The sequence below is a fragment of the Entelurus aequoreus genome, linkage group LG21 (genome assembly GCF_033978785.1).
Source record: "Entelurus aequoreus isolate RoL-2023_Sb linkage group LG21, RoL_Eaeq_v1.1, whole genome shotgun sequence".
In the NCBI taxonomy this organism is placed as follows: Eukaryota; Metazoa; Chordata; class Actinopteri; order Syngnathiformes; family Syngnathidae; genus Entelurus; species Entelurus aequoreus.
The window spans coordinates 11,844,862-11,871,097 of record NC_084751.1 but is presented as its reverse complement, the minus strand read 5'-3'; the positions used below and the strand labels follow the sequence as shown (position 1 = coordinate 11,871,097).

At 37.9% G+C, this 26,236-nt stretch overlaps 1 protein-coding gene across 4 annotated transcripts in view; it reads right to left on the bottom strand.

The window, feature by feature from the left end:
• antxr1b (ANTXR cell adhesion molecule 1b) overlaps positions 1 to 26,236 on the bottom strand; it is a 59,063-nt gene that overhangs the window by 24,545 nt on the left and 8,282 nt on the right. For all 4 annotated transcript variants that reach the window (XM_062030956.1, XM_062030954.1, XM_062030957.1 and 1 more), the window contains 11 exons: positions 18,875 to 18,946; positions 18,735 to 18,806; positions 18,577 to 18,658; positions 18,457 to 18,490; positions 17,038 to 17,117; positions 15,207 to 15,275; positions 15,051 to 15,131; positions 9,407 to 9,467; positions 9,085 to 9,183; positions 802 to 871; positions 626 to 704 (listed from right to left, as the gene is read on the bottom strand). In XM_062030956.1, the coding sequence (XP_061886940.1) occupies positions 626 to 704; positions 802 to 871; positions 9,085 to 9,183; positions 9,407 to 9,467; positions 15,051 to 15,131; positions 15,207 to 15,275; positions 17,038 to 17,117; positions 18,457 to 18,490; positions 18,577 to 18,658; positions 18,735 to 18,806; positions 18,875 to 18,946 (799 nt within the window). The remainder of the gene's footprint in view (positions 1 to 625; positions 705 to 801; positions 872 to 9,084; positions 9,184 to 9,406; positions 9,468 to 15,050; positions 15,132 to 15,206; positions 15,276 to 17,037; positions 17,118 to 18,456; positions 18,491 to 18,576; positions 18,659 to 18,734; positions 18,807 to 18,874; positions 18,947 to 26,236) is intronic.

Sequence of the window (26,236 nt, the reverse complement as noted above, 5' to 3'; positions counted from 1 at the left end):
TCCAATGAGCCAGCTTGTACCTAAGTTACGGTCAGAGCGAAAAAAGATACGTCCATCACTGCCTCTCAAGTCCTTCACTGTAACGTTCCTCATCTACGAATCTTTCATCCTCGCTCAAATTAATGGGGTAATCGTCACTTTCTCGGTCCGAATCTCTCTCGCTCCATTGTAAACAATGGGGAATTGTGAGGAATACTAGCTCCTGTGACGTCACGCTACTTCCGCTACAGGCAAGGCTTTTTTTTATCAGCGAGCAAAAGTTGCGAACTTTATCGTCGATTTTCTCTACTAAATCCTTTCAGCAAAAATATGGCAATATCGCAAAATGATCAAGTATGACACATAGAATGGATCTGCTATTCCCGTTTAAATAGAAAAAAATCATTTCAGTAGGCCTTTAAATAACACTTTCCATCATGTTTCCAAGTCCAGGTAACATAAAGCAGAAGGTGTATGTGTGGCAGATGTTTTTCAAATCTTCCAAGATTTTAGGATCAGTGGGAGCCAAGGAGAACTTAAGAGTCATTAGGAGATATGACGTAGCGTAGTGATGTCAGGGTAGTGTTGGAAAACAAAGATGGTGGTTTTAGTTTGGCTTTCTTCTCGCCCTCGGCGTCATACTCACACAAGTGACAGCAGTGATGGTGACGGAGCTGGATATGAAACTCAGGCCGTTGTTCATGCTGACGTGGAGCGTGGCGGCCCTGCAGAGAAAAGCAAGCGCGTGTCAATGAGAGGAATGAGATTTCTCGACAATTTGCCGGGAATAAATGAGTACACGCTCATTAGAATGGTACTTACATTCCCTCCTTTTCCAAAACGGGAGCCGGGCACAGAAGGTAGGTGTCTTTCACCACCAAAGGCCTTTTCACTGTGCAAAGATGATTAAAAGCTCAACGTGTTAGTTTATGGTTGATTCATTTCAAACATGCTCAACAAGTTAGAAAAGAAATGAACAGGACATGTTTGCATTCAATAATATGTTTGAAAGAGACAAACGTTTATTTAATCCTACCGCTCTCTATGTCTCGGTAATTACTGATAGTTTGTTCACTTCCTGTGTTTAAATGCAACCATTAAGAAATAAAAAAAAATGGTCATATGTGACAATTGACAGATGGCTTTTAAAAAACTAAATATATAAACAGAATTATATATATATATATTATATTATGGTAATAATAATCCCTGACTAAATACAATGTTTCAAATGGTACAAGATAATAAAGTAAATTCACTGCAAAAACTGAAATCTAAGTAAGATTAAATATCTCAAATAAGGGTGATATTTGCTTATTTTCTGTCTGATAAGATAATTCTTCTCACTAAGCAGATTTTTATGTTAGAGTGTTTTACTTGTTTTAAGTGTTTTGGTCCTAAATTATCTCAGTAAGATATTATAGCTTGTTGCTGAGATTTGATGACCTATATTGAGTAAAACATGCTTGAAACTAGAATATCAACTGTTGTAAAGCTGTGACATTAACACTCAAAATTATAAAACTACTTTTTTAAAGTAATAATTTAAATCCTGATGCCGAGCGCATATTATTATGTCAAGATAATGGCACGAGCATTTACTTAATTTAAGAATATTTTTCAACATATTGAGCAAAAAGGTCTCTTTTTTTTCTACCAAGAAAAGTGCACTTGTTATTAGTGAGAATGTACTTATTTTAAGGTATTTTTGGGTTCATTGAGGTTAGCTAATTTTACTTGTTTTGGAAAGTCTTGAAAAGCCGAATTTTCTTGTTCTATTGGCAGATAATTTTGCTTAGTTCAAGTAAAATACCCCTAATTTTTGTATTTTTTCTTGTTTTTGAATAAGAATAGATAATTAGGGTATGAATGAATAGGAAAAAAATAAATTAATAAATAGAGATTATAGATCACAGGTGTCAAACTCAAGGCCCAGGGGCCAAATCTCGCCCGCCACATTATTTTATGTGGCCCGCGAAAGCCTGGAAATAATATGCGCTATTAAAATGCTTAATCTTCTCTTACTAAATATATTTGTTCTTTCCTTTTTGACATTACAAAACAATGTTCTGCATGCAATTGCATATATTTTAGAATTCAATATAATCAAAATCAAAATATTATGTTACCATGTATTCCAAAAATATTTGTTGTTAAAATAAAGATAAATACTGTACTTAAATATCTGCCTGACTTATTATTTCAAAACAAATTATCCTTGTAGAATGTAAAATTGACAATAGATACATTCCATATTTCCATGTACAGTAAGACACTAAAACATTAAAAAACAAACCAAAAAAAACATTAAAACAACAAGATTTTATGGTATAAAAAAAAAAAAGTAGCTTTGTTGCATGAATTTTACTGCTAACAGTGGTATGGTTTTTCCATTTATTCCATTTTTTATATGCTGTAAAAAAAAAACCACTGCTTTTTACTGTAAAACTCTGGTGAGTGAGCTGCCAGTTTTTAAGCTAATGTAAAAAATATATTATTATATATATATATATACATCATATATTACTCATTGTTAAAAGTGGCCCTCTGAGGGCCACCATAATTGCGATGTGGTCCTCAATGAAAACGAGTTTGACACCCCTGTTATAGATGGATGCATGCATGTGAGATTCTGTATCGACAAAGCAAAAGCAAAAAAAGTTTTTAACCTATTTCAAACTACTTAAATACAGCATTTCCATTAAAATTGGTAGGTTGTGAGATTCCCGGGCGCGGCACCGCTGCTGCCCACTGCTCCCCTCACCTCCCAGGGGGTGAACAAGGGGATGGGTCAAATGCAGAGGACACATTTCACCACACCTAGTGTGTGTGTGACAATCATTGGTACTTTAACTTTAAAATTGTGCTACCCAACTGCAGAGAGTACCAGGCACTTATTAGGGAAAGAGGCCTTTATCTGTGCAAGTGCATTTTGAAAATGAATACTATGTAATGACAAATATTGTATAAACATATAAACAATATTTGTATAATACAATTTATATTTTTATTTCTATACAATAACATTTCCTTGATTGATGAACTGGGAAATAGGGCAGACTAAACCAACAGCGCCTCTACTGGTTGTAGCTAAATAGTGCAATGACCATTAAGCCTTTATTGTTTCATGATGTGATAATACAACTACTTCTTTAAATAACCTACAATAAAATTCACACAATCATTATAGAAAATGAAACTTTTTTCAACATTTTAAGGGTGTTTGACTTTGGTTTAAATTACATTAATTTATTTCAACTAATTAGCTTATGGAGAGATAAAGTAACACAAGTGGCCATTAATACCTGTGTATTAAACAGGTCGTTAGATCTTTTTTCCATCACCAAATGCCATCTTTTTCACTTTGAAAGAACTATCTTCAGTATTTCTATATTTGTTAATTGACCACAGCTGTAGTGTGTTGTTTATAAGCTTAAAGTTGATGTTGAGGCTTTTCTGCATGCAAAACGAAAACTTTTACAAAGTGATAGTTATACAGCAACGAGACCAATCGCAAATTAATTTTTTTCCCCCCTTTGTAACTAAATTCCTGCACTTCCCCTCTTGCAAGTGAGAAAGAAGGCCAACGAGCAGGGCTGTGGTTTGTTTACACTTGGCCGAGGAGCCTGGTGTCGAATGTGTGCAAAGACGCGGCTCCTTTTCGATGGGATCCACATTCCCCCCAACTTCAGACATCTGAGAAGGCCTGAGTGTTATACCAGCTGATCCTAAACTGACTGGGGGCGGGGGGGGCAAGAGACCACTTTTCCTTCACCCGTCACCCAACAGATTGGGCTAAATCTAAACAATGTGTTTGTGTTTTTGGATAGGAAATATCAATGTCATTATAGTCAATTGTCAATCAATCAAAGTTCATGTACGTAGCCCTTAATCAAAGACCACAATGACATTATTCACGATAATGAGAGTCTTCTGCAACACAAGTGTTGTCTGTGCGGGACAAAACAGTTTTTAAAAACTTGGGTGTGCACTTTGGTGGAGTCCGCTTAGCAATCACACTGGTATTTTTATTTTGGAATAACTTTGGTAACATATTACATGACGTAATTCAAATATTCCAAGTCTGCTGGGTTGAATATGTATGTTATTTTTCTATTCTGCTTTTTTTTTTTTAACCAGGATGGATTTCACCATTAGCAAGGGCAGGTTTTGTGGCACATTATGTGACATATCTCAACTATTTGCAAGCCAAAATGCTGCTAGGTTTTTTTCATATTTTGCTATATTTACCTGTTTCGACATTACCAAAACTCCCTGTATGATCAGTTTTAGAGCTCGGTCCGCATTGCCGGCAGTAAGTCGGACCCGTTTCCAGTGAGGGTTGGACTCCGCCAAGGCTGCCCTTTGTCTCGATTCTGTTCATAACTTTTATGGACAGAATTTCTAGGCGCAGTCAGGGCGTTGAGGGGATCCGGTTTGGTGGCTGCAGGATTAGGTCTCTGCTTTTTGCAGATGATGTGGTCCTGATGGCTTCATCTGGCCAATATCTTCAGCTCTCACTGGATCGGTTCACAGCCGAGTGTGAAGCGACTGGGATGAGAATCAGCACCTCCCAAGTCCGAGTCCATGGTTCTCGCCCGGAAAAGGGTGGAGTGCCATCTCCGGGTTAGGGGAGGAGATCTTGCCCCAAGTGGAGGAGTTCAAGTACCTCGGAGTCTTGTTCACGAGTGAGGGAAGAGTGGATTGTGAGATCGACAGGCGGATCGGTGCGGCGTCTTCAGTTATGCGGACGCTGTATCGATCCGTTGTGGTGAAGAAGGAGCTGAGCCGGAAGGCAAAGCTCTCAATTTACCGGTCGATCTATGTTCCCATCCTCACCTATGGTCATGAGCTTTGGGTTATGAACGAAAGGACAAGATCACGGGTACAAGCGGCCGAAATGAGTTTCCTCCGCCGGGTGGCGGGTCTCTCCCTTAGAGATAGGGTGAGAAGCTCTGTCACCCTGGAGGAGCTCAAAGTAAAGCCGCTGCTCCTCCACATGGAGAGGAGCCAGATGAGGTGGTTCGGGCATCTGCTCAGGATGCCACCCGAACACCTCCCTAGGGAGGTGTTTCGGGCACGTCCGACCGGCAGGAGGCCACGGGGAAGACCCAGGACATGTTGGGAAGACTATGTCTCCCGGCTGGCCTGGGAACGCCTCGGGATCCCCCGGGAGGAGCTGGACGAAGTGGCTGGGGAGAGGGAAGTCTGGGCTTCCCTGCTTAGGCTGCTGCACCCGGATGGATGGACCTCACCAAAACATCCAAAATAAACATGTAAAGGGCAGTTTTTGTGATATATATTATGCGATGCAACCCAATATTCTAAGTCTGATGGGTTGAATACGTACAGTGAGTGAATTTATATTCTGCTGTTTTTACCAGCATAGATTTCACCAAAAGCACCCAAAATGTACTTTTTTATGAGGAGTTTTATGGCATATTATGTGACGGTACTCAAATATTGCAATTCAAAACACTGCTAGGTTATTTTTTATATTCTGCTGCACTGTATTTAACATCTTAGATTTCACCAAAGGCATGCAAAATATACATTTTGTACCGTGGTACAAAATGCGGCTGCTAGACATTCGACAAGAACAAGAAGGTTTGATCATATTACACCTATACTGTATATACATATATACTTATATATATACCTATACTGGCTCACCTGCACTGGCTTCCTGTGCAGTTAAGATGCAACTTTAAGGTTTTACTACTTACGTATAAAATACTACACGGTCTAGCTCCATCCTATCTTGCTGATTGTATTGTACCATGTGACCCGGCAGAAAAATCTGTGTTCAAAGAACTCTGGCTTATTAGTGATTCACAGAGCCCAAAAAAAGTCTGCGGGCTATAGAGCGTTTTATATTGGGGCTCCAGTACTCTGGAATGTTCCACCAGTAACAGTTAGAGATGCTACCTCAGTAGAAGAATTTAAGTCCCATCTTAAAGGCCTACTGAAAGCCACTACTACCGACCACGCAGTCTGATAGTTTATATATCAATGATGAAATCTTAACATTATAACACATGCCAATACGGCCGGGTTAACTTATAAAGTGACATTTTAAATTTGCCGCTAAACTTCCGGTTCGAAACGCCTCCGAGGATGACGTATGCGCGTGACGTAGACCGGGGAACACGGGTATGCCTTCCACATTGAAGCCAATACGAAAAAGCTCTGTTTTCATTTCATAATTCCACAGTATTCTGGACATCTGTGTTCGTGAATCTGTTTCAATCATGTTCATTGCATTATGGAGAAGGAAGCTGAGCAAGCAAAGAAGAAAGTTGTCGGTGCGAAATGGACGTATTTTTCGAGCGTAGTCAGCCACAACAGTACACAGCCGGCGCTTCTTTGTTTACATTCCCGAAAGATGCAGTCAAGATGGAAGAACTCGGATAACAGAGACTCTAACCAGGAGGACTTTTGACTTCGATACACAGACGCCTGTAGAGAACTGGGACAACACAGACTCTTACCAGGATTACTTTGATTTGGATGACAAAGACGCAGACGTGCTTCTGTGAGTATGCAGCTTTGGCTTCTAAACATTTGATCGCTTGACCGTATGTGTGCAACTTTTTTTTGCGTATGTACGTAACTTTTTTAAAATATATAAGCTTTATGAACCCTGGGTTAGGTGAACGGTCTTTTGGGCTGAGTGATTGTGTGTGTTGATCAGGTGTTTGAATTGTATTGGCGTGTTCTATGGAGCTAGGAGCTAGCATAGGAGCTAGGAGCTAGCATAACAAACACGCAGGTGTTTTTATGCAGGATTAATTTGTGGCATGTTAAATATAAGCCTGGTTGTGTTGTGGCTAATAGAGTATATATATGTCTTGTGTTTATTTACTGTTGTAGTCATTCCCAGCTGAATATCAGGTCACCCCCGGCTCTCACAGCATCTTCCCTATCTGAATAGCTTCAACTCCCCACTAGTCCTTCACTCATCCACAAATCTTTCATCCTCGCTCAAATTAATGGGGAAATTGTCGCTTTCTCGGTCCGAATCTCTCTCACTTCATGCGGCCATCATTGTAAACAATAGGGAACTTTGCGTATATGTTCAACTGACTACGTCACGCTACTTCCGGTAGGGGCAAGCCTTTTTTTTATCAGATACCAAAAGTTGCAATCTTTATCGTCGTTGTTCTATACTAAATCCTTTCAGCAAAAATATGGCAATATCGCGAAATGATCAAGTATGACACATAGAATAGATCTGCTATCCCCGTTTAAATAAAAAAAATTCATTTCAGTAGGCCTTTAAAACTCATTTGTATACTCTAGCCTTTAAATAGACCCCCCTTTTAGACCAGTTGGTCTGCCGTCTCTTTTCTGCTCTGCCCCCCTCTCCTGCGTGGAGAGGTTATTAGGAAATAGAAATATAATATAGGAAATATACTTTTAAAGGGCAGATTTTTATTTATTTATTATGTGACATAAATCAATGATTTGTAGTCTGCTGTTTTGAATACATGTTAATTTTATTTTGTGCTATTTTTTTTACCAGCTTAGATTTGACCAAAAGCAAAGGGCAGCTTTATTGACATAATATGTGACGTAACTCAAATATTCCAAACCAAAAGGCTCCTGCAGCGGTGTCAAACTGGTTTTCATTGAGGGCCATATCGCAGTGATGGCTTCCATCAAAGGGCCGCAAATATTATGAATTATGTATTTGATTATTGAAAATGTGTTTTTATGTACACAGTAAAAAAAAAAAAAAAACACCTGTAGATTTTACAGGGGAAAAAATGGCAACTGATTCACCAGAATTTTACTGTAAAATATACAGTGTTTTTACAACGTATTACTGTGAATGGAAAAACAATAACACTTTTTTAATTCTGCTATCTGAGCTGCCAAATTTTTACCGTAATTTTTGGTTATCCATTTGCAGTAATACACCTTAAAAAAAACTGGCAGCTCAAACGAAATACTTTTTTAGTTAAAAAAACAGTGTTTTTCTTTTCAATTTACAGTAATATGCTGTAAAGACCGCCGTAAATTTTTACCGTAAAATCTATTGTCATTTTTACAGTGCACAATTCGATGGATAACTCGCTTTGTAATCAGAAGTCAAACAGATATTTAGGTATTTATTTTTATTTTGACAAAAAATGTGTTGCAATATTGCATACTATTAAAGTTTAAAATGTATGCAATACCATGCAGTACATACATTTTTTTCTGTCAAAATGTAAAAAAATGATAAGGGTGTTTATTGACGCATATTATTTTCAGGCGTTTGTGGGCCATATAAAATGATGTGGCGGATCAGATCTGGCCCCCGGGCCACCTGTGGGCTACTGGGTTATTTTTTTATATTCTTAGATTTGACCAAAAGCTTCTAAATATACTTCTGAAGACCAACATTGTCACACACACAGACAGAGAGAGCGTTTTCTTTTTCATAATTGCCATTTCTGCATGCTCATCACTTGTACGTGTCAATGGTCTGTGTGGCGTTCACATCATGGCTGATCTGCACTTTCAAGCCGGCCAGGACCCAGCCCTCAGGCGGTTCTGGTCCACTTAAGTGGTGCACACCAGAGTTAGAATGATGACGTTCGCTACAGACCCAAAGAACAGTACTATGAGACTAAACACACCAGCGTACTTTTTCACCAACCATGACAATTGTTGCTTCCTCCTAGTGTCCTTGTTGACCGTCACAGCCACAGACCGCTACCTCAGCTATTTTATTTGCTCTGTGAAGCTGTGTTTCAAAAACAAATCATGTGTCTGTGTAATAAATACCGCCGGCAGCCAGCGCACAGACTTGACAAAGGTCTTGCCAAACTCCTGGGGAATTAATCTGGCTCTTGGGCTACTTAATTCCGTCCAACCCACCACTTTGACCGCCAAATATGCTGCTTTGACTTGCTTCTGGCTCGGCACGGCACAAAGTGGAGGGCTTTGCGTTTATATACGACCCACTTAAAGGCGCCTTAATTGTCAGGGTTTTTCCCCCACACCCACAGGAACTGTTGGCAGCTCTGAGACGAATCGTTTTTGTGTTTTTATGTACGAAGACGGTGCACTGGGCCTCATAAAAAAAGAATTGGATTTATTAGAGCGGCTACTTACTAAAAGTCACTGTGTCGTTGATGCGGAAGCTGCAGAGGACTTTCTGCACATCACCAGCGTGCAAGAAACCATTTCCTCTGATTACCACCTGGAATGATTCTGAGGGAGGATTGAAGTTATTAAAATAATCAATCATTCCGTAGGTTATTTGGCAGAATTGGACAAAAAAAACAAGAACTCTCGCCATGCAACCTCATTTAAAGAGGGGAGATTTACAATTAAAACAGATTTTTGACACTAGCCAGATGACGGGAACAATATTATTAGTGTGTCAGTCATTACATTGATGCAGGCTAACAATGGCTCAAAATATTTCCCGTACCTCCTGCACAGATGCTAGACGGCTCGACGGCCAGAATCTCAATGCATGACCTCTTCAGAATCTGTAACATTGACCAGGAAATAAGAAATTTAAATACACACAGTATATTTTTGCATGCGCAGCATCTCCCAAATATGAATACACTCCTCACATTTCAGAAAGCATTTTGTTCTATCTTCTCAAAAGACAAAACTATAGAAGTTAAACTTGGATATGCTTTTGAGTAGTCAGTGTACAGCAGGCCTGGGCAATTATTTTGACCCGGGGGGCAAATTTTGAGAAAAAAATGTGTCTGGGGGCCGGTATATCAATGTATATATTTATTTATTTATATATCAATCAATCAATCAATCAATCAATCAATGTTTATTTATATAGCCCTAAATCACAAGTGTCTCAAAGGGCTGTACAAGCCACAACGACATCCTCGGTACAGAGCCCACATACGGGCAAGGAAAACTCACCCCAGTGGGACGTCAATGTGAATGACTATGAGAAACCTTGGAGAGGACCGCATATGTGGGTAACCCCCCCCCCTCTAGGGGAGACCGAAAGCAATGGATGTCGAGTGGGTCTGACATAATATTGTGAAAGTCTAACACATCAGCGAGAGTCCAGTCCATAGTGGGGCAAGCAGGAACCATCTCGAGTGGAGACGGGTCAGCAGCGTAGAGATGTCCCCATCTGATGAACAGGCTAGCGGTCCACCCCGGGTTTGGAGCAGAGTAGAGAAGAAAAGAAAAGAAACGGCAGATCAACTGGTCTAAACAGGGAGTCTATTTAAAGGCTAGAGTATACAAATGAGTTTTAAGATGAGACTTAAATGCTTCTACTGATGTAGCATCTCTAACTTTTACCGGGAGGGCATTCCATAGTATTGGAGCCCGAATAGAAAACGCTCTATAGCCCGCAGACTTTTTTTGGGCTCTGGGAATCACTAATAAGCCGGAGTTCTTTGAACGCAGATTTCTTGCCGGGACATATGGTACAATACAATCGGCAAGATAGGCAGGAGCTTGACCGTGTAGTATTTTATACGTAAGTAGTAAAACCTTAAAGTCGCATCTTAGGTGCACAGGAAGCCAGTGCAAGTGAGCCAGTATAGGCGTAATATGATCAAACTTTCTTGTTTTTGTCAAAAGTCTAGCAGCCGCATTTTGTACCAACTGTAATCTTTTAATGCTAGACATAGGGAGGCCCGAAAATAAAACGTTACAGTAATCGAGACGAGATGTAACGAACGCATGAATAATGATCTCAGCATCGCTTGTGGACAAAATGGGACGAATTTTAGCGATATTACGGAGATGAAAGAAGGCCGTTTTAGTAACACTTTTAATGTGTGACTCAAACGAGAGAGTTGGGTCGAAGATAATACCCAGATTCTTTACCGAGTCACCTTGTTTAATTGTTTGGTTGTCAAATGTTAAGGTGGTATTATTAAATAGATGTCGGTGTTGAGCAGGACCGATAATCAGCATTTCCGTTTTCTTAGCGTTGAGTTGCAAAAAGTTAGCGGACATCCATTGTTTAATTTCATTAAGACACGCCTCCAGCTGACTACAATCCGGCGTGTTGGTCAGCTTTAGGGGCATGTAGAGTTGGGTGTCATCAGCATAACAGTGAAAGCTAACACCGTATTTGCGTATGATGTCACCTAGCGGCAGCATGTAAATACTAAAGAGTGCAGGGCCAAGAACCGAACCCTGGGGAACTCCGCACGTTACCTTAACATAGTCCGAGGTCACATTGTTATGGGAGATGCACTGCATCCTGTCAGTAAGATAAGAGTTAAACCAAGACAAGGCTAAGTCTGTCATCCCAATACGCGTTTTGATACGCTCTAATAAAATATTATGATCAACAGTATCGAAAGCGGCGCTAAGATCAAGAAGCAGCAACATAGATGAAGCATCAGAATCCATCGTTAGCAATAGATCATTAGTCATTTTTGCGAGGCCTGTCTCCGTAGAGTGATTTGCCCTGAAACCGGATTGAAAAGGTTCACAGAGATTGTTAGACGTTAAGTATACATAAATATACATATATATATATATATATATATATATATATATATATATATATATATATATATATATATATATATATATATATATATATATATATATATATATACATACATACACACATATACATATATATATATATATACACTATATTGCCAAAAGTATTTGGCCACCTGCCTTGACTCACATATGAACTTGAAGAGCCATCCCATTCCTAACCCATAGGGTTCAATATGCTATTACAGCTTCAACTCTTCCGGGAAGGCTGTCCACAAGGTTGCGGAGTGTGTTTATAGGAATTTTCCACCATTCTTCCAAAAGCGCATTGGTGAGGTCACACGCTGATGTTGGCGGAGAAGGCCTGGCTCTCAGTCTCCGTTCTAATTCATCCCAAAGGTATTCTATCGAGTTCAGGTCAGGACTCTGTGCAGGCCAGTCAAGTTCATCCACACCAGACTGTGGCATCTATGTGTTTATGGACCTTGCTTTGTGCACTGGTGCACAGTCATGTTGGAAAAGGAAAGGGCCCGCTCCAAACTGTTCCCACAAGGTTGGGAGCATGGAATTGTCCAAAATTGTTTGGTATCCTGGAGCATTCAAAGTTCCTTTCACTGGAACTAAGGGGCCAAGCCCAACTCCTGAAAAAACAACCCCACACCATAATTCCTCCTCCACCAAATTTTACACTCAGCACAATGCAGTCCAAAATGTACCGTTCTCCTGGCAACCTCCAAACCCAGACTCGTCCATCAGATTGCCAGATGGAAAAGCGTGATTTATCACACCAGAGAAGGCGTCTCCACTTCTCTAGAGTCCAGTGGTGACATGCTTTACACCACTGCATCCGACACTTTGCATTGGACTTGGTGATGTATGGCTTAGATACAGCTGCTCGGCCATGGAAACCCATTCCGTGAAGCTCTCTGCGTACTGTACGTGGGCTAATTGGAAGGTCACATTAAGTTTGGCGCTCCGTAGCAACTGACTGTGCAGAAAGTCTTTGCACTATGCTGACCCCTCTCTGTCAGTTCACGTGGCCTACCACTTGGTGGCTGAGTTGCTGTTGTTCCCAAACTCTTCACTTTTCTTAAAGTAAAGCCGACAGTTGACTTTGGAATATTTAGGAGCGAGGAAATTTCACCACTGGATTTGTTGCACAGGTGGCATCATATAGACAGGTCCACGCTGGAAATGACTGAGAGCGGCCCATTCTTCCACAAATGTTTGTAGAAACAGTCTCCATGCCTAATATATAATAATAATAATAATAATAATAATAATATATATATATATATATATATATATATATATATATATATATATATATATATATATATATATATATATATATATATATATATATATATATATATATATATATATATATATATATATATATATATATATATGTATATATACACATATATATGTATATATATATATATATATATATATATATATATATATATGTATATATACACATATATATGTATATATATATATGTATATATACATATATATATATATATATGCACTACCGTTCAAAAGTTTGGGGTCACCCAAACAATTTTGTGGAATAGCCTTCATTTCTAAGAACAAGAATAGACTGTTGAGTTTCAGATGAAAGTTCTCTTTTTCTGGCCATTTTGAGCGTTTAATTGACCCCACAAATGTGATGCTCCAGAAACTCAATCTGCTCAAAGGAAGGTCAGTTTTGTAGCTTCTGTAACGAGCTATACTGTTTTCAGATGTGTGAACATGATTGCACAAGGGTTTTCTAATCATCAATTAGCCTTCTGAGCCAATGAGCAAACACATTGTACCATTAGAACACTGGAGTGATAGTTGCTGGAAATGGGCCTCTATACACCTATGTAGATATTTCACCAAAAACCAGACATTTGCAGCTAGAATAGTCATTTACCACATTAGCAATGTATAGAGTGTACTTCTTTAAAGTTAAGACTAGTTTAAAGTTATCTTCATTGAAAAGTACAGTGCTTTTCCTTCAAAAATAAGGACATTTCAATGTGACCCCAAACTTTTGAATGGTAGTATATATATATATATCTATATATATATATATATATATATATATATATATATATATATATATATCGGTATATATATATATATCGGTATATATATATATATATATATATATATAAATACACACACATATATATATATATATTCATACATACATACAAGTATATATATATATATATATATATATATATATATATATATATATATATATATATATATATATATATATATATATATATATATATATATAAGCTGCAAAAATCTGCTGTACAGTATGTGTGTTTGTAGGAACACTAATACAAAACCTCACAATGATGTCTGATTGAATGCTAAAAACATTATGACAGGCCGCCTTAAAAAAACGGAATGGAATTGTATTTTTTTTACTGAATGAGACACCCAGAATGTACATGAAAATAAAGAATGTGGGATTTACAATATTAACTATGAAGGATAAAACACTGAATATTGACAACAAAAATGCAATAAACAGTGAAATATGAACGTGAAGGGTAAAAAACCCAAGTACAATCTGATATATCACTAAGCTTTAGAACTTAGTTGTAAAAATCTCCTTCCGCGTCTGTCCCTGACACCCACATTTCAGGCTGGCCGCTCTGGAAACACTCTCTGGAAACGCTCCCCACCCACACTGCTTGGTGCCTCGTCTGAGCTGTTGTGACTTAGATTACCATAGTAACTAATTTGATTACCATAGTAACTAATTCGATTACCATAGTAACTAGGGATGTCCGATAATATCGGCCTGCCGATATTATCGGCCGATAAATGCGTTAAAATGTAATATCGGAAATTATCGGTATCGTTTTTTTAATTATCTGTATCGTTTTTTGTTTTGTTTTTTGTTTTTTTTTATTAAATCAACATAAAAAACACAAGATACACTTACAATTAGTGCACCAACCCAAAAAACCTCCCTCCCCCCATTTCTTTCTGTTATCAATATTCTGGTTCCTACATTATATATCAATATATATCAATACAGTCTGCAAGGGATACAGTCCGTAAGCACACATGATTGTGCGTGCTGCTGGTCCACTAATAGTACTAACCTTTAACAGTTAATTTTACTCATTTTCATTAATTACTAGTTTCTATGTAACTGTTTTTATATTGTTTTACTTTCTTTTTTATTCAAGAAAATGTTTTTAATTTAGTTATCTTATTTTATTATTATTTTTAAAAAGTACCTTATCTTCACCATACATGGTTGTCCAAATTAGGCATAATAATGTGTTAATTCCACGACTGCATATATCGGTTGATATCGGTATCGGTTGATATCTGTATCGGATACCGGCAAAAAGACATTATCGGACATCCCTAATAGTAACTAGTATGTAATGCAAAAGTGCAGATTCCAACCATTGATATACTGGCAGTTACACTTTCCATCTTAAGGATCTAAAAAAATGATTTGGGAATGTCCGGCGGGCCAGATTGAAAAGCTTAACGGGTCGCATGTGGCCCCCTGGGCCTTAATTTGTCCAGGTCTGGTGTGCAGCTTGTATAGCTAAGACAGTAGAAATGAAGCTTCACGCTTATACCGAGTCAATGACCCCTTGCAGGGTGTGAAATCCCTCCGTCACGGGGAAGACGTGGTCCTGGCTGTTGGCGATGGTTGACAGCTGCAGAGACATGCGGCATTTGGATTATCTGTGGAACGTAACGTTGATTGGTGCGCCATTATGAGGTTTACTCACCTGGGTTTCATTGAAGTCTTTCACTCCCACACAGTAGACGGTGGCCCCCAACTGTCGCGCTCGGCCGGCCTGGTTCGTTTAAACACACACACACACACACAAAAACATCAAACAGTTGATGTCAAAGGTCACACCACTAAAAGTGCAGCTGCAAGGGCTCGATGTGGGAGGATGACACTCATGTAGTGACGTAACACACGCGCAGACCACCAAGTTTAAGGGTGCGGTCACATTTGTCATGTTGGGTGCGGTTAATAAGGAACTTGTGTGGGTTTGCTGGTTTGGTTTCTTTGGTCACGATCATCGCTGCCCTGGTGTGCAACTGTGCACCAAACATGCGGACCGAGACCCTTTGAGAAATGGGTCCAAGTCCGCTTGCAAGTTAACTCTGAACATGGACTGATGTGAAAATTACAGCAAAACGCATGAGGTAATGACAACTATACGAGAGAAGATGTGTAGCTCTTTAAGAGTATGTTTTAGAAGCTTTAGGAGAACCGTAAACTGATAAAAATATTACAATATACGTTTAAACAGCGCTTTAGACGGCGTAGTTGGAACACTTGAGTTTCGTCTTGTAGTATGCCACAAAACCGGCCTTTAAAAGTATATTTTAGAAGTTTTAGCTGAAATCTAAGCTGGAAAGAATAACAAAATATGAAAATAACTTACTCATTAAGCCCAGCAGAAGGCATTTTGGCTTGAATATATGTGTTACGTCCCATAATATGTTAAAAAAGGAGCCCTTTAAAAGTATTTTTAGAAGCTTTTGTTGAAATCTAAGATAGTAAAAATAACAGAATATTTTAAAAACCCGAATAATTACAGTAAACCCAGCAGAAGCAATTTAATTTGGAATATTTGAGTTACGTGATATGCTATAAAACCGGCCTTTAATTATATATTTTAGAATATTTTGGTGAAACCTAAGATGTTAAAATAACAAAAATATAAAAATATCCTACGAATTAAACCCAGCAGACGGCATTTTGCTTTAAAATATTTGCTACAAAACCAGCCTTTTATAGTATTTTTGGAAGCTTTTGGTGGAATGTAAGCTGGTAAAAATACCATGTAATTTTTACGTACGCACGATAAACACAGCAGACAGCATTTTGGTTTGGAATATTTGGGTTACCTCACATAGTAATATGTTAAAAAGACTGCCCTTTAAAAGTATCTATTTTTTTAATTTGAGTTTTGTTACATAACCTGCCACAAAACCTGCTCTTTAAACGTACAATATCAAAATAACGTATGTATTCAACCCAGCAGACTCGGTATATTTGAGTAATATGTCACGAAAAATGTCCTTTAAACGTAGAATATCAAAATTACGTATGTACTTAACCCAGTAGACTTGGTATATTTGAGTAATATGTCACGAAAACTGTCCTTTAAACGTAGAATATCAAAATTACGTATGTACTTAACCCAGTAGACTTGGTATATTTGAGTAATATGTCACGAAAACTGTCCTTTAAAGTATATTTTACAAGCTCTTGGTGAAATCCAAGCTCTTAGAAATACAAAAATAACTTACATTTTCAACCCAACAGATGTAATTTCGGCTTGGAATATTTGGGTTTTGTACGAAAGCTGTCCAATCAAGTCTTTCCTTTCTGTAATTATTTTTTCAACTGTGCAGCCTTTGCTCCAATGACAAAAACACCAGTGTGAAACACTAAGCCAACCGCACCGAAGATTGCACTAAGTATCCTAAAAAAAAATGTTGGTCCGTACCAGAGTACCAAACCACAAGTGTGAACGCAGCCTCAAACTCTCACTTAAAACTATACAAATATCTTGATAATGCATATAGTTCTCTTGCCTCAATTTGAGCCAGATCAAATTGATTTTCTCTCAGTTCTCCATCTGTCAAGGCGATGATGACGCTGGCAGTCCGGTAGCCTGGAACCCAGACAAATTGAAAATGTGCTACCTAACACAAATAGACATCTATTATACAAATGCTTCATTCTTTCCACATACTATACTCACTGTACAAATAATATTGCTATTAACCCTTGTGTAATGTTCATATTGTTGTTACTCAGCCAGCGTTTGTGGGTCTGATGAACCCGTTGCCTTTTGTGGCTTTTAATGCCTCACAATCAAACACTTTTATGTTAAAATACTGAACAGATGTTTACCTTATCCCAATAAACATCTGTTCAGTATTTTAACATAAAAGTGTTTGATTGTGAGGCATTAAAAGTCACAAAATGCAACAGGTCCATCAGACCCACAAACGCTGGCTGAGTAACAACAATATGAACGTTGCATGGAAAATTTCTCTGCCAGTTTCTGCATCCCACAGGGATTCTTCTTTTGTGTTTCTGCACCTGCGGTTCCCACACAAGGTTGCAACATTGTTTGTCAACACTGTCTGCTCTCATTTTCTCGCACATTTGACCCTCTGATGTTCTGTGTACCTACACCCTGTCCTCCTCCTGTCTAGGCCTACTGTGTGTGTGTGTGTGTGTGTGTGTGTGTGTGTGTGTGTGTGTGTGTGTGTGTGTGTGTGTGTGTGTGTGTGTGTGTGTGTGTGTGTGTGTGTGTGTGTGTGTGTGTGTGTGGTGGGTGGGTGGTTGGGTGGGTGCGTGCGTGCGTGTGGTACACAGAACATCAATTTCCACACTTCTATTAGCCCAGGGTCCAGTGGACCCGGACATCTTGTATGTAATAGAAATGTGTAGGGGAGGTGTATGGTGTGTGGTCATTAAATATGTATTATGACATATGTTCTTCACAGAAAATGAGCCAAAGTCAGTGAGTCTCAGTTTGAAAAATTAATTAATTGTATAATTTTTCTTTTAATAAAAAACGAAAACGGGTCCCACAGACCCTAACACCACACAAGGGTTAATTCAAGGTAGTTTATTATTGTAGTTGTAGTTTGCAGTTTCAAATGTTTTTCTGTCCTCTGGCTCAAAACCAGTATTCATTGTGTAAACAGCTTTAACTTTTTCAAAGTAATTCCACCATTTGAACACAGCTGCAAACTACAACCACGACAAACAGTAGTTTATTTTATTTTTTATGTTTTTAATTCAATTATTATTACTTTTATAATTAATTCATATTTAGTTTTGCCTTCTTGTAATTTTCTGTGCAGCACTGAATTGCCTTGTGTACAAATTGTGCTCCATAAATAAACTTGCCTTGCCTTTACGTAGATGCAAAAGATTGAACTCCCAAGAAAAAGCTCGTATTTAAAATTGAAGGAAAAGCAGTATCTTCGACTCACCATCGCCTGTCGCATAGTAAATTTGCTGACTGGCCTGAAAAAACACAATTGAAGGCGTTAGTGGAAACGTTTTAAACGGATCTCATTTTTAGAAAATAGATTATGGTGAATATTCCTCACTTTTTCCAAGCCTTTGTGCATGTAGGTGTCGCCACCTGGGTGGACCATTCGCAGCTCGGCCAACCCGGCTCGTATTTGCTCTCTGAAAAAAAAAAAAAGAATAATTAAAAAAAAGGACTAAAAATTATTGAAAAAGTCAGAATGTGTGAAGGCGGCACCTGTCTTCTGTTAGCGGCATCACTATTCGTCCTTCTGTTGAAAAGACGATGAAAGACATCCTCAGCTGAGGACTGGACAATGACAAAAGTTAACAACTTTGTTTCATTTACTTCTTGAATCTTTCAACGACGACAAATACCTGATAAACCTTTGAGCCAGGAGTTCCACAAAATAATAGATTTCATTCCAGTAATGTTGCACACTGCCAGATCTGGGAGCGGAACATGAAGGGGGACATCAGGGGCGTCACTAGCTTTTAAGGACAGGGGGGGCTTAGCCCCCAGGAGATGCACAGGATGCGAGCAAACGTAGCGCACGAGCACAAAACTTCACAAACGGCTAACAAAGACTTAGAAATTATTCATTGTTGTTATTATTATTTAAAAAAATGCACGGGACGAAATGAAATGCTCCCCGGGACGATGGCTTTTAACCATTTTTTTTCTTTTTCTTTTTATGTATTTATTCATTTTACATTTTATATTAAATGTCTTGGTTTTTCCTCCCTCTGAAAATCCTATGAAATGTTTAACAAGCCATCCTATAATAATACAACAGCTATTAATGTAACAATACAATAAAACAAATATATTTAATGATTTTTTTTCATTATTTTAACAATAAGCTAATGTATATTACTTTATATAGATTCTACAAGAAACACAAAACTTAAAAACTAAATTATTTACAATTGCAGACACAAGGTTTAATCGATTAATCGAAGTAATAATCGACAGATTAATCGATTATCAAATTAATCGTTGGTTGCAGCCCTAATATATATATATATATATATGAAAGACTTAAAGGTATACTAGAGGATGTTGTGGATCATGTTGACTATTGGTCCTCCTAATTGTCAATCATTCTGGTGATGTTACGTAAGGATTTTGAGTGATGTGGGCATTTTCTATATGAACAAGTCCAAGGACCACAAGCAAGGTCGCAGAGAAAATGTGGACTGGATTTTGAGTGATGTGGGCATTTTCTATATGAACAAGTGGAATGGATTGGATACCGACGCACTTAAGGGGCTCTCTACCTTACACTATGAAGTGAGGGGAAACTGAGTGAATAATGACAGGTTATATGATTATTTATTTAAACTCATATTCGGGCCACTTTATAATGAATAGGTCGGCATGTGTTTTTAAAAAATAAATAAATAAATAAATGAATAAATAAATTATATATATAACACCAAATTATTTTGGGTGGCTTAAGAATATTTTAGGGGGGCTTGAGCCCCCCTAAAATAGGCCTAACAACGCCAATGGATGGACATCATGTCAATATTATGAGATTTGCACAGAAATACATAAATAATCACTTCTGAAGTATTAGCAGTAAACTGCACACTGCAAAAAGTCAGTGTTCAAAAACAAGAAAAAAAAGGACAAAAATTAGGGGTATTTTAATTGAACTTAGCAAAATTATCTGCCAATAGAACAAGAAAATTCGGCTTGTCAAGACTTTCCAAAACAAGTTAAATCAGCTAACCTCAATGAACCCAAAAATACCTTAAAATAAGTATATTCTCACTAATAACAAGTGCACTTTTTTGATAGAATAAAAAGAGACCTTTTTGCTCATTTTGTTGAAAAATATTCTTAAATTAAGTAAATGCTCGTGCCATTATCTTGACATAATGATATGCACTCGGCATCATGATTTAAATGATTACTTGTTTTATACTTGTGAGTGTTGATGACACAGCTTTACAACAGTTGATATTCTAGTTTCAAGCATATTTTACTCAATATAGGTCATCAAATCTCAGCAACAAGCTGTAATATCTTACTGAGATCATTTAGGACCAAAACACTTAAAACAAGTAAAACACTCTAACATAAAATCTGCTTAGTGAGAAAAATGATCTTATCAGACAGAAAATAAGCAAATATCACCCTTATTTGAGATTTTTAATCTTACTTAGATTTCAGTTTTTGCAGTGTAGTACATTAGTGTCAACACTTCTGGTTAGTTTGGATTACTCAAGTTCATGTTCAAAACTAAATGACAAAATGTTAAGAGCAGTTGTCCAAATGCTGCAATATCAGAAAAAAAAAACACTACCTATAACCGTAATTTTACTGATCTTGTGGATGTGATATCACAAAGAAAATTGTTTTTCTGTTTTTTTTTTTACAACCAGAACTATTCATCCTAAGAGAATTGCGCAATTAATATTGATAGCACTGTGCTGATTATTTGGCTTTGCTTTTAAACACATTGCTTTTGTTTATATAAATTAGGAGAGTTATGTGGTCCACGAGTTTGTTTTTCTACTCAGTCCTTTGTGTGAATATCCTCCACCCCATCCATCCATTTTCTACCGCTTGTCCCTTTTGGGATCTCAGCTGCATTCGGGCGGAAGGCAGGGTACACCCTGGACAAGTCGCCACCTCATCACAGGGCCAACACAGATAGACAGACAACATTCACACTCACATTCACACACTAGGGACCATTTAGCGTTGCCAATCAACCTATACCCAGGTGCATGTTTTTGGCGGTGGGAGGAAGCCGAAGTACCCGGAGGGAACCCACGCAGTCACGGGGAGAACATGCAAACACAGAAAGATACCGAGCCCGGGATTGAACTCAGGAGTCAGGACCTTCGTATTGTGAGGCACATGCACTAACCCCTGTTCCACTGTGCTGCTCTATCTAAATTAGGATATTCACACAAAGGACTCAGTCCTTTGTGTGAATATCCTAATATATCCTGACCTGTCATTAAGATTCATGCGTTGTGTCATTTTTTTTTTTTAATAAAAAAAAGACAATAAACAAAATTTATAATGTCAACGACAGTGGAAAAAAAATCTTGGATCTGCACAAAATTCCTGGTTCACTCAAAAATGTGATACTTTGGCCAACCCCTCCAAAAAGTTCCATGGGTTTTTCTAACCCCTGCTCGCAAACAAGTTGAGCGTGAAGAGAGCTGATCAAAGATTACATTACGCACATCGAGGACCTTTGTGTGTTTAATATGTAATTCACACGATATTAACCTCATATGTATACAGTATGTACTGTATATTAGACGTTATGTTTTTCCCCCATTGAAAAAAAGTCAGCAACTGACACCAAATGCCCACTCCTCCTAGCAAGTCAGAGGTTTTCTTCCGGTCACTCAAACTTGCACTAGTGACATTGTGAGATGGAGCTGCATTTATAATGTTTATTTTAAGATTGTGATTAGAGATGTCCGATAATGGCTTTTTTGCTGATATCCGATATTCCGATATTGTCCAACTCTTAATTACCGATACCGATATCAACCGATACCGATATATAGTCGTGGAATTAACACATTATTATTAGGGGTGTCCGATAATGGCTTTTTGCCGATATCTGATATGCCGATATTGTTCAACTCTTTAATTACCGATACCGATGTCAACCGATACCGATATCAACCGATATATACAGTCGTGGAATTAACACATTATTATGCCTAATTTGGACAACCAGGTATGGTGAAGATAAGGTACTTTTTAAAAAAAATGAATCAAATAAAATAAGATAAATAAATTAAAAACATTTTCTTGAATAAAAAAGAAAGTAAAACAATATAAAAACAGTTACATAGAAACTAGTAATTAATGAAAATTTGTAAAATTAACTGTTAAAGGTTAGTATTATAAGTGGACCAGCAGCACGCACAATCATGTGTGCTTACGGACTGTATCCCTTGCAGACTGTATTGATATATATTGATATATAATGTAGGAACCAGAATATTAATAACAGAAAGGAACAACCCTTTTGTGTGAATGAGTGTAAATGGGGGAGGGAGGTTTTTTGGGTTGGTGCACTAATTGTAAGTGTATCTTGTGTTTTTTATGTGGATTTAATAAAAAATAAAATAAAAAATAAAAAAAATAAAACGATACTGATAATAAAAAAAACGATACCGATAATTTCCAATATGACATTTTAACGCATTTATCAGCCGATAATATCGGCAGACCGATATTATCGGACATCTCTAATTATTATGCATCATTTTGTTGTGATGCCCCGCTGGATGCATTAAACAATGTAACAAGGTTTTCCAAAATAAATCAACTCAAGTTATGGAAAAAAATGCCAACATGGCACTGCCATATTTATTATTGAAGTCACAAAGTGCATTATTTTTTTTTAACATGCCTCAAAACAGCAGCTTGGAATTTGGGACATGCTTTCCCTGAGAGAGCATGAGGAGGTTGAGGTGGGCGGGGTTGAGTTGGGGGGGTTTATGGGGTATCGGGGGTGTATATTGTACCATCCCGGAAGAGTTAGTGCTGCAAGGGGTTCTGGGTATTTGTTCTGTTGTGTTTATGTTGTGTTACGGTGCGGATGTTCTCCCAAAATGTGTTTGTCATTCTTGCTTGGTGTGGGTTCACAGTGTGGCGCATATTTGTAACAGTGTTAAAGTTGTTTATACGGTCACCCTTAGTGTGACCTGTATGGCTGTTGACCAAAGAAATGCATTGCATTCACTGGTGTGTGTGAAAAGCCGTAGATATTATGTGACTGGGCCGGCATGCAAAGGCAGTGCCTTTAAGGTTTATTGGCGCTCTGTACTTCTCCCTACCTCCGCGTACACAGCGGCGTTATAAAAAGTCATGAAATTTACTTTTTGAAACCGATAATTTCCGATATTACATTTTAAAGCATTTATCGTCTGATAATATCGGCAGTCCGATATTAAGGGACATTTCTAATTGTGATCAATAAAGCAGCCATCAAACAATTGTAGAGAAGCTAAGAAAATACAAAATTTCACATTTTTCCTTATGTTCTGGACAATATGGGGATTGTAATATTCTGTAAGTTTGACAAAAAGTCACTTTGCCATTTCTGTTTTGTTTGGCAGGAGCCAACAGAAAGCGAAACAAAAACCCAAATCAGTATAAATCAAAAGAAGTCTTCTTTGCAGTTTATTTGTGTCTCTCTGAACTGCTTCTCTTCTCTCTCCCCCTCTTGGAGTGTTTTCATTTATCGTCCTGTGATGTGAGTCCCATAGCGCTGAGGCGGCCAATAGCGCTCCTTGGAACAGCTGGCGCTCATGGAGAAAGGGTTCTTGACGCTTGGGATGAGAGGTGGGATACAGCTGTCCTTTTAGTGACGCGTGGCTGCAGTTGGACAGCACATTTTTATCACGTAGATTGTGCTACCGATTCCAGTTGTGTTCATTGATTTGCATGCTTGGAGGCAGTTTATGTATCCAGTGGGACATTACTTCTATTAGATATTTACTTGGAATAAGGCATTTATTTGAGAGGATGTGTTTATTAGTACAAAAAGAGCAATTGACTTGTATGCGATCACCGGGGTTCGTCGGTTAGTTAGTTGGCAACATAACTCAAAAACTTTCAGGAAATGTCCAAAACTGGATAAGGCACCACGGATTGCATTTTTGGCCTGAGACGGATAATTGCTGCGGTTACTTTATGTTTACATTTAGGGATGTCACGGTATGAACATTTCTTATCACGGTTATTGTGACCAAAATTATCATTATTGTCGCGGTATTTTTAAAAGTGCTCAGAACTTTCAAAAAGTACTTACTTACGAAACTTTTAACCGAGTTTTATTTAAGAAAAACACAAACACATTCAAAATGTATGTATGTACTTCAAGTAGAAAATTCAATGTGCATATGAAAGCAACACAAGCATTATAAACAAAGTATTATGGCAGAAACACAATAATAACCTAAATAAATACAAATAAATATGAAACTTGTGCAAGATGGCAACTTATGGCAATAAGACATAACTAGATATGTCCGATAATGGCTTTTTTGCCGATATCCGATATTCAGATATTGTCCAACTCTTAATTACCGATTCCGATACCAACCGATACGATATATACAGTCATGGAATTAACACATTATTATGCCTAATTTTGTTGTGATGCCCCGCTGGATGCATTAAACAATGTAACAAGGTTTTCCAAAATAAATCAACTCAAGTTATGGAAAAAAATGCCAACATGGCACTGCCATATTTATTATTGAAGTCACAAAGTGCATTATTTTTTGTAACATGCCTCAAAACAGCAGCTTGGAATTTGGGAGGTTGAGGTGGGCGGGGTTGGGGTGTATATTGTAGCGTCCCGGAAGAGTTAGTGCTGCAAGGGGTTCTGGGTATTTGTTCTGTTGTGTTTATGTTGTGTTACGGTGCGGATGTTCTCCCGAAATGTGTTTGTCATTCTTGTTTGGTGTGGGTTCACAGTGTGGCGCATATTTGTAACAGTGTTAAAGTTGTTTATACGTTCACCCTCAGTGTGACCTGTATGGCTGTTGACCAAGTATGCTTTGCATTCACTTGTGTGTGTCAAAAGCCGTAAATATTATGTGACTGGGCCGGCACGCAAAGGCAGTGCCTTTAAGGTTTATTGGCGTTCTTTACTTCTCCCTACGTCCGTGTAGCACTCCTTAAAAAGTCATAAATTTTACTTTTTGAAACCGATACCGATAATTTCCGATATCACATTTTAAAGCATTTATCGGCCGATAATATCGGCAGTCCGATATTATCGGACATCCCTAGACATAACTGCACGTTTTGTTCATATAGATAAAAATTGTGTTAATGACGTCTAGTCCTAAATTAAGGGCTGCACGGTTATGGCCAAAATAATACTTACGATTATTTTTATCAATATTGAAATCACAATGATTAATCACGATTATTCATTATATTAGGTAAAACAGTTATGGGGTGGGGATCGAACCTGACGCCATCATGTAAGTTGTAATGTTTAATAAAGAGGCTATAGATAAACGGTCTCCATATATTTGAAGACAAATATATGTATTTTTGTTCATTAATAGTCTATCAGCGTGTCAGTTTTTTTTATTACATCATGCCTTTATCTCTATTTTTACATTTCCATAGAGAGGGGTATTTTTTAAGTTATGTACATTGACATGTATCGTACTAGATGTATGTACATGTGTATGCTGTATCGGGACAGATCCATTAAGAGTTTGGGCAGAAATATGTTGTATAGCAGTGATGGGCAAGCTACGTTGAAAATGTAATCAGCTAAGCTACACGTTACTCTCGATTAAATGTAGCTAAGCTACAAGGGAAGCTCCCTGGAGAATTGTAGCAAGCTACACGGCAAAAGTAGCCTGCTACATCAAAGCTACATTTAACGGCATTTCTATCTATGGGCCCACATGTATAATATCAATGTTAATGTAACTGAGAGTGTACAAATATTACTATAAACTATCTGTCATTTAGCTGGGGACATTCTACAACTACCTCTCGGGGTCCCCACACCGCACTGTACGTATTTATTTAGTTTGCCTTTTCTTTGGCCCACCTCTATAATGTTATTCATTTTATCTGCTTACAGAAAAAAACAGCATCTATCTATATGTTGACCAAAAAACAATGATTTGTGTGTTGTTTGGGAACAGTTGGTAATGGTTATGTGCAGTAAAACGTTTCATGAACTCAACTCACCTTAACGTGCGCTCCTAAAT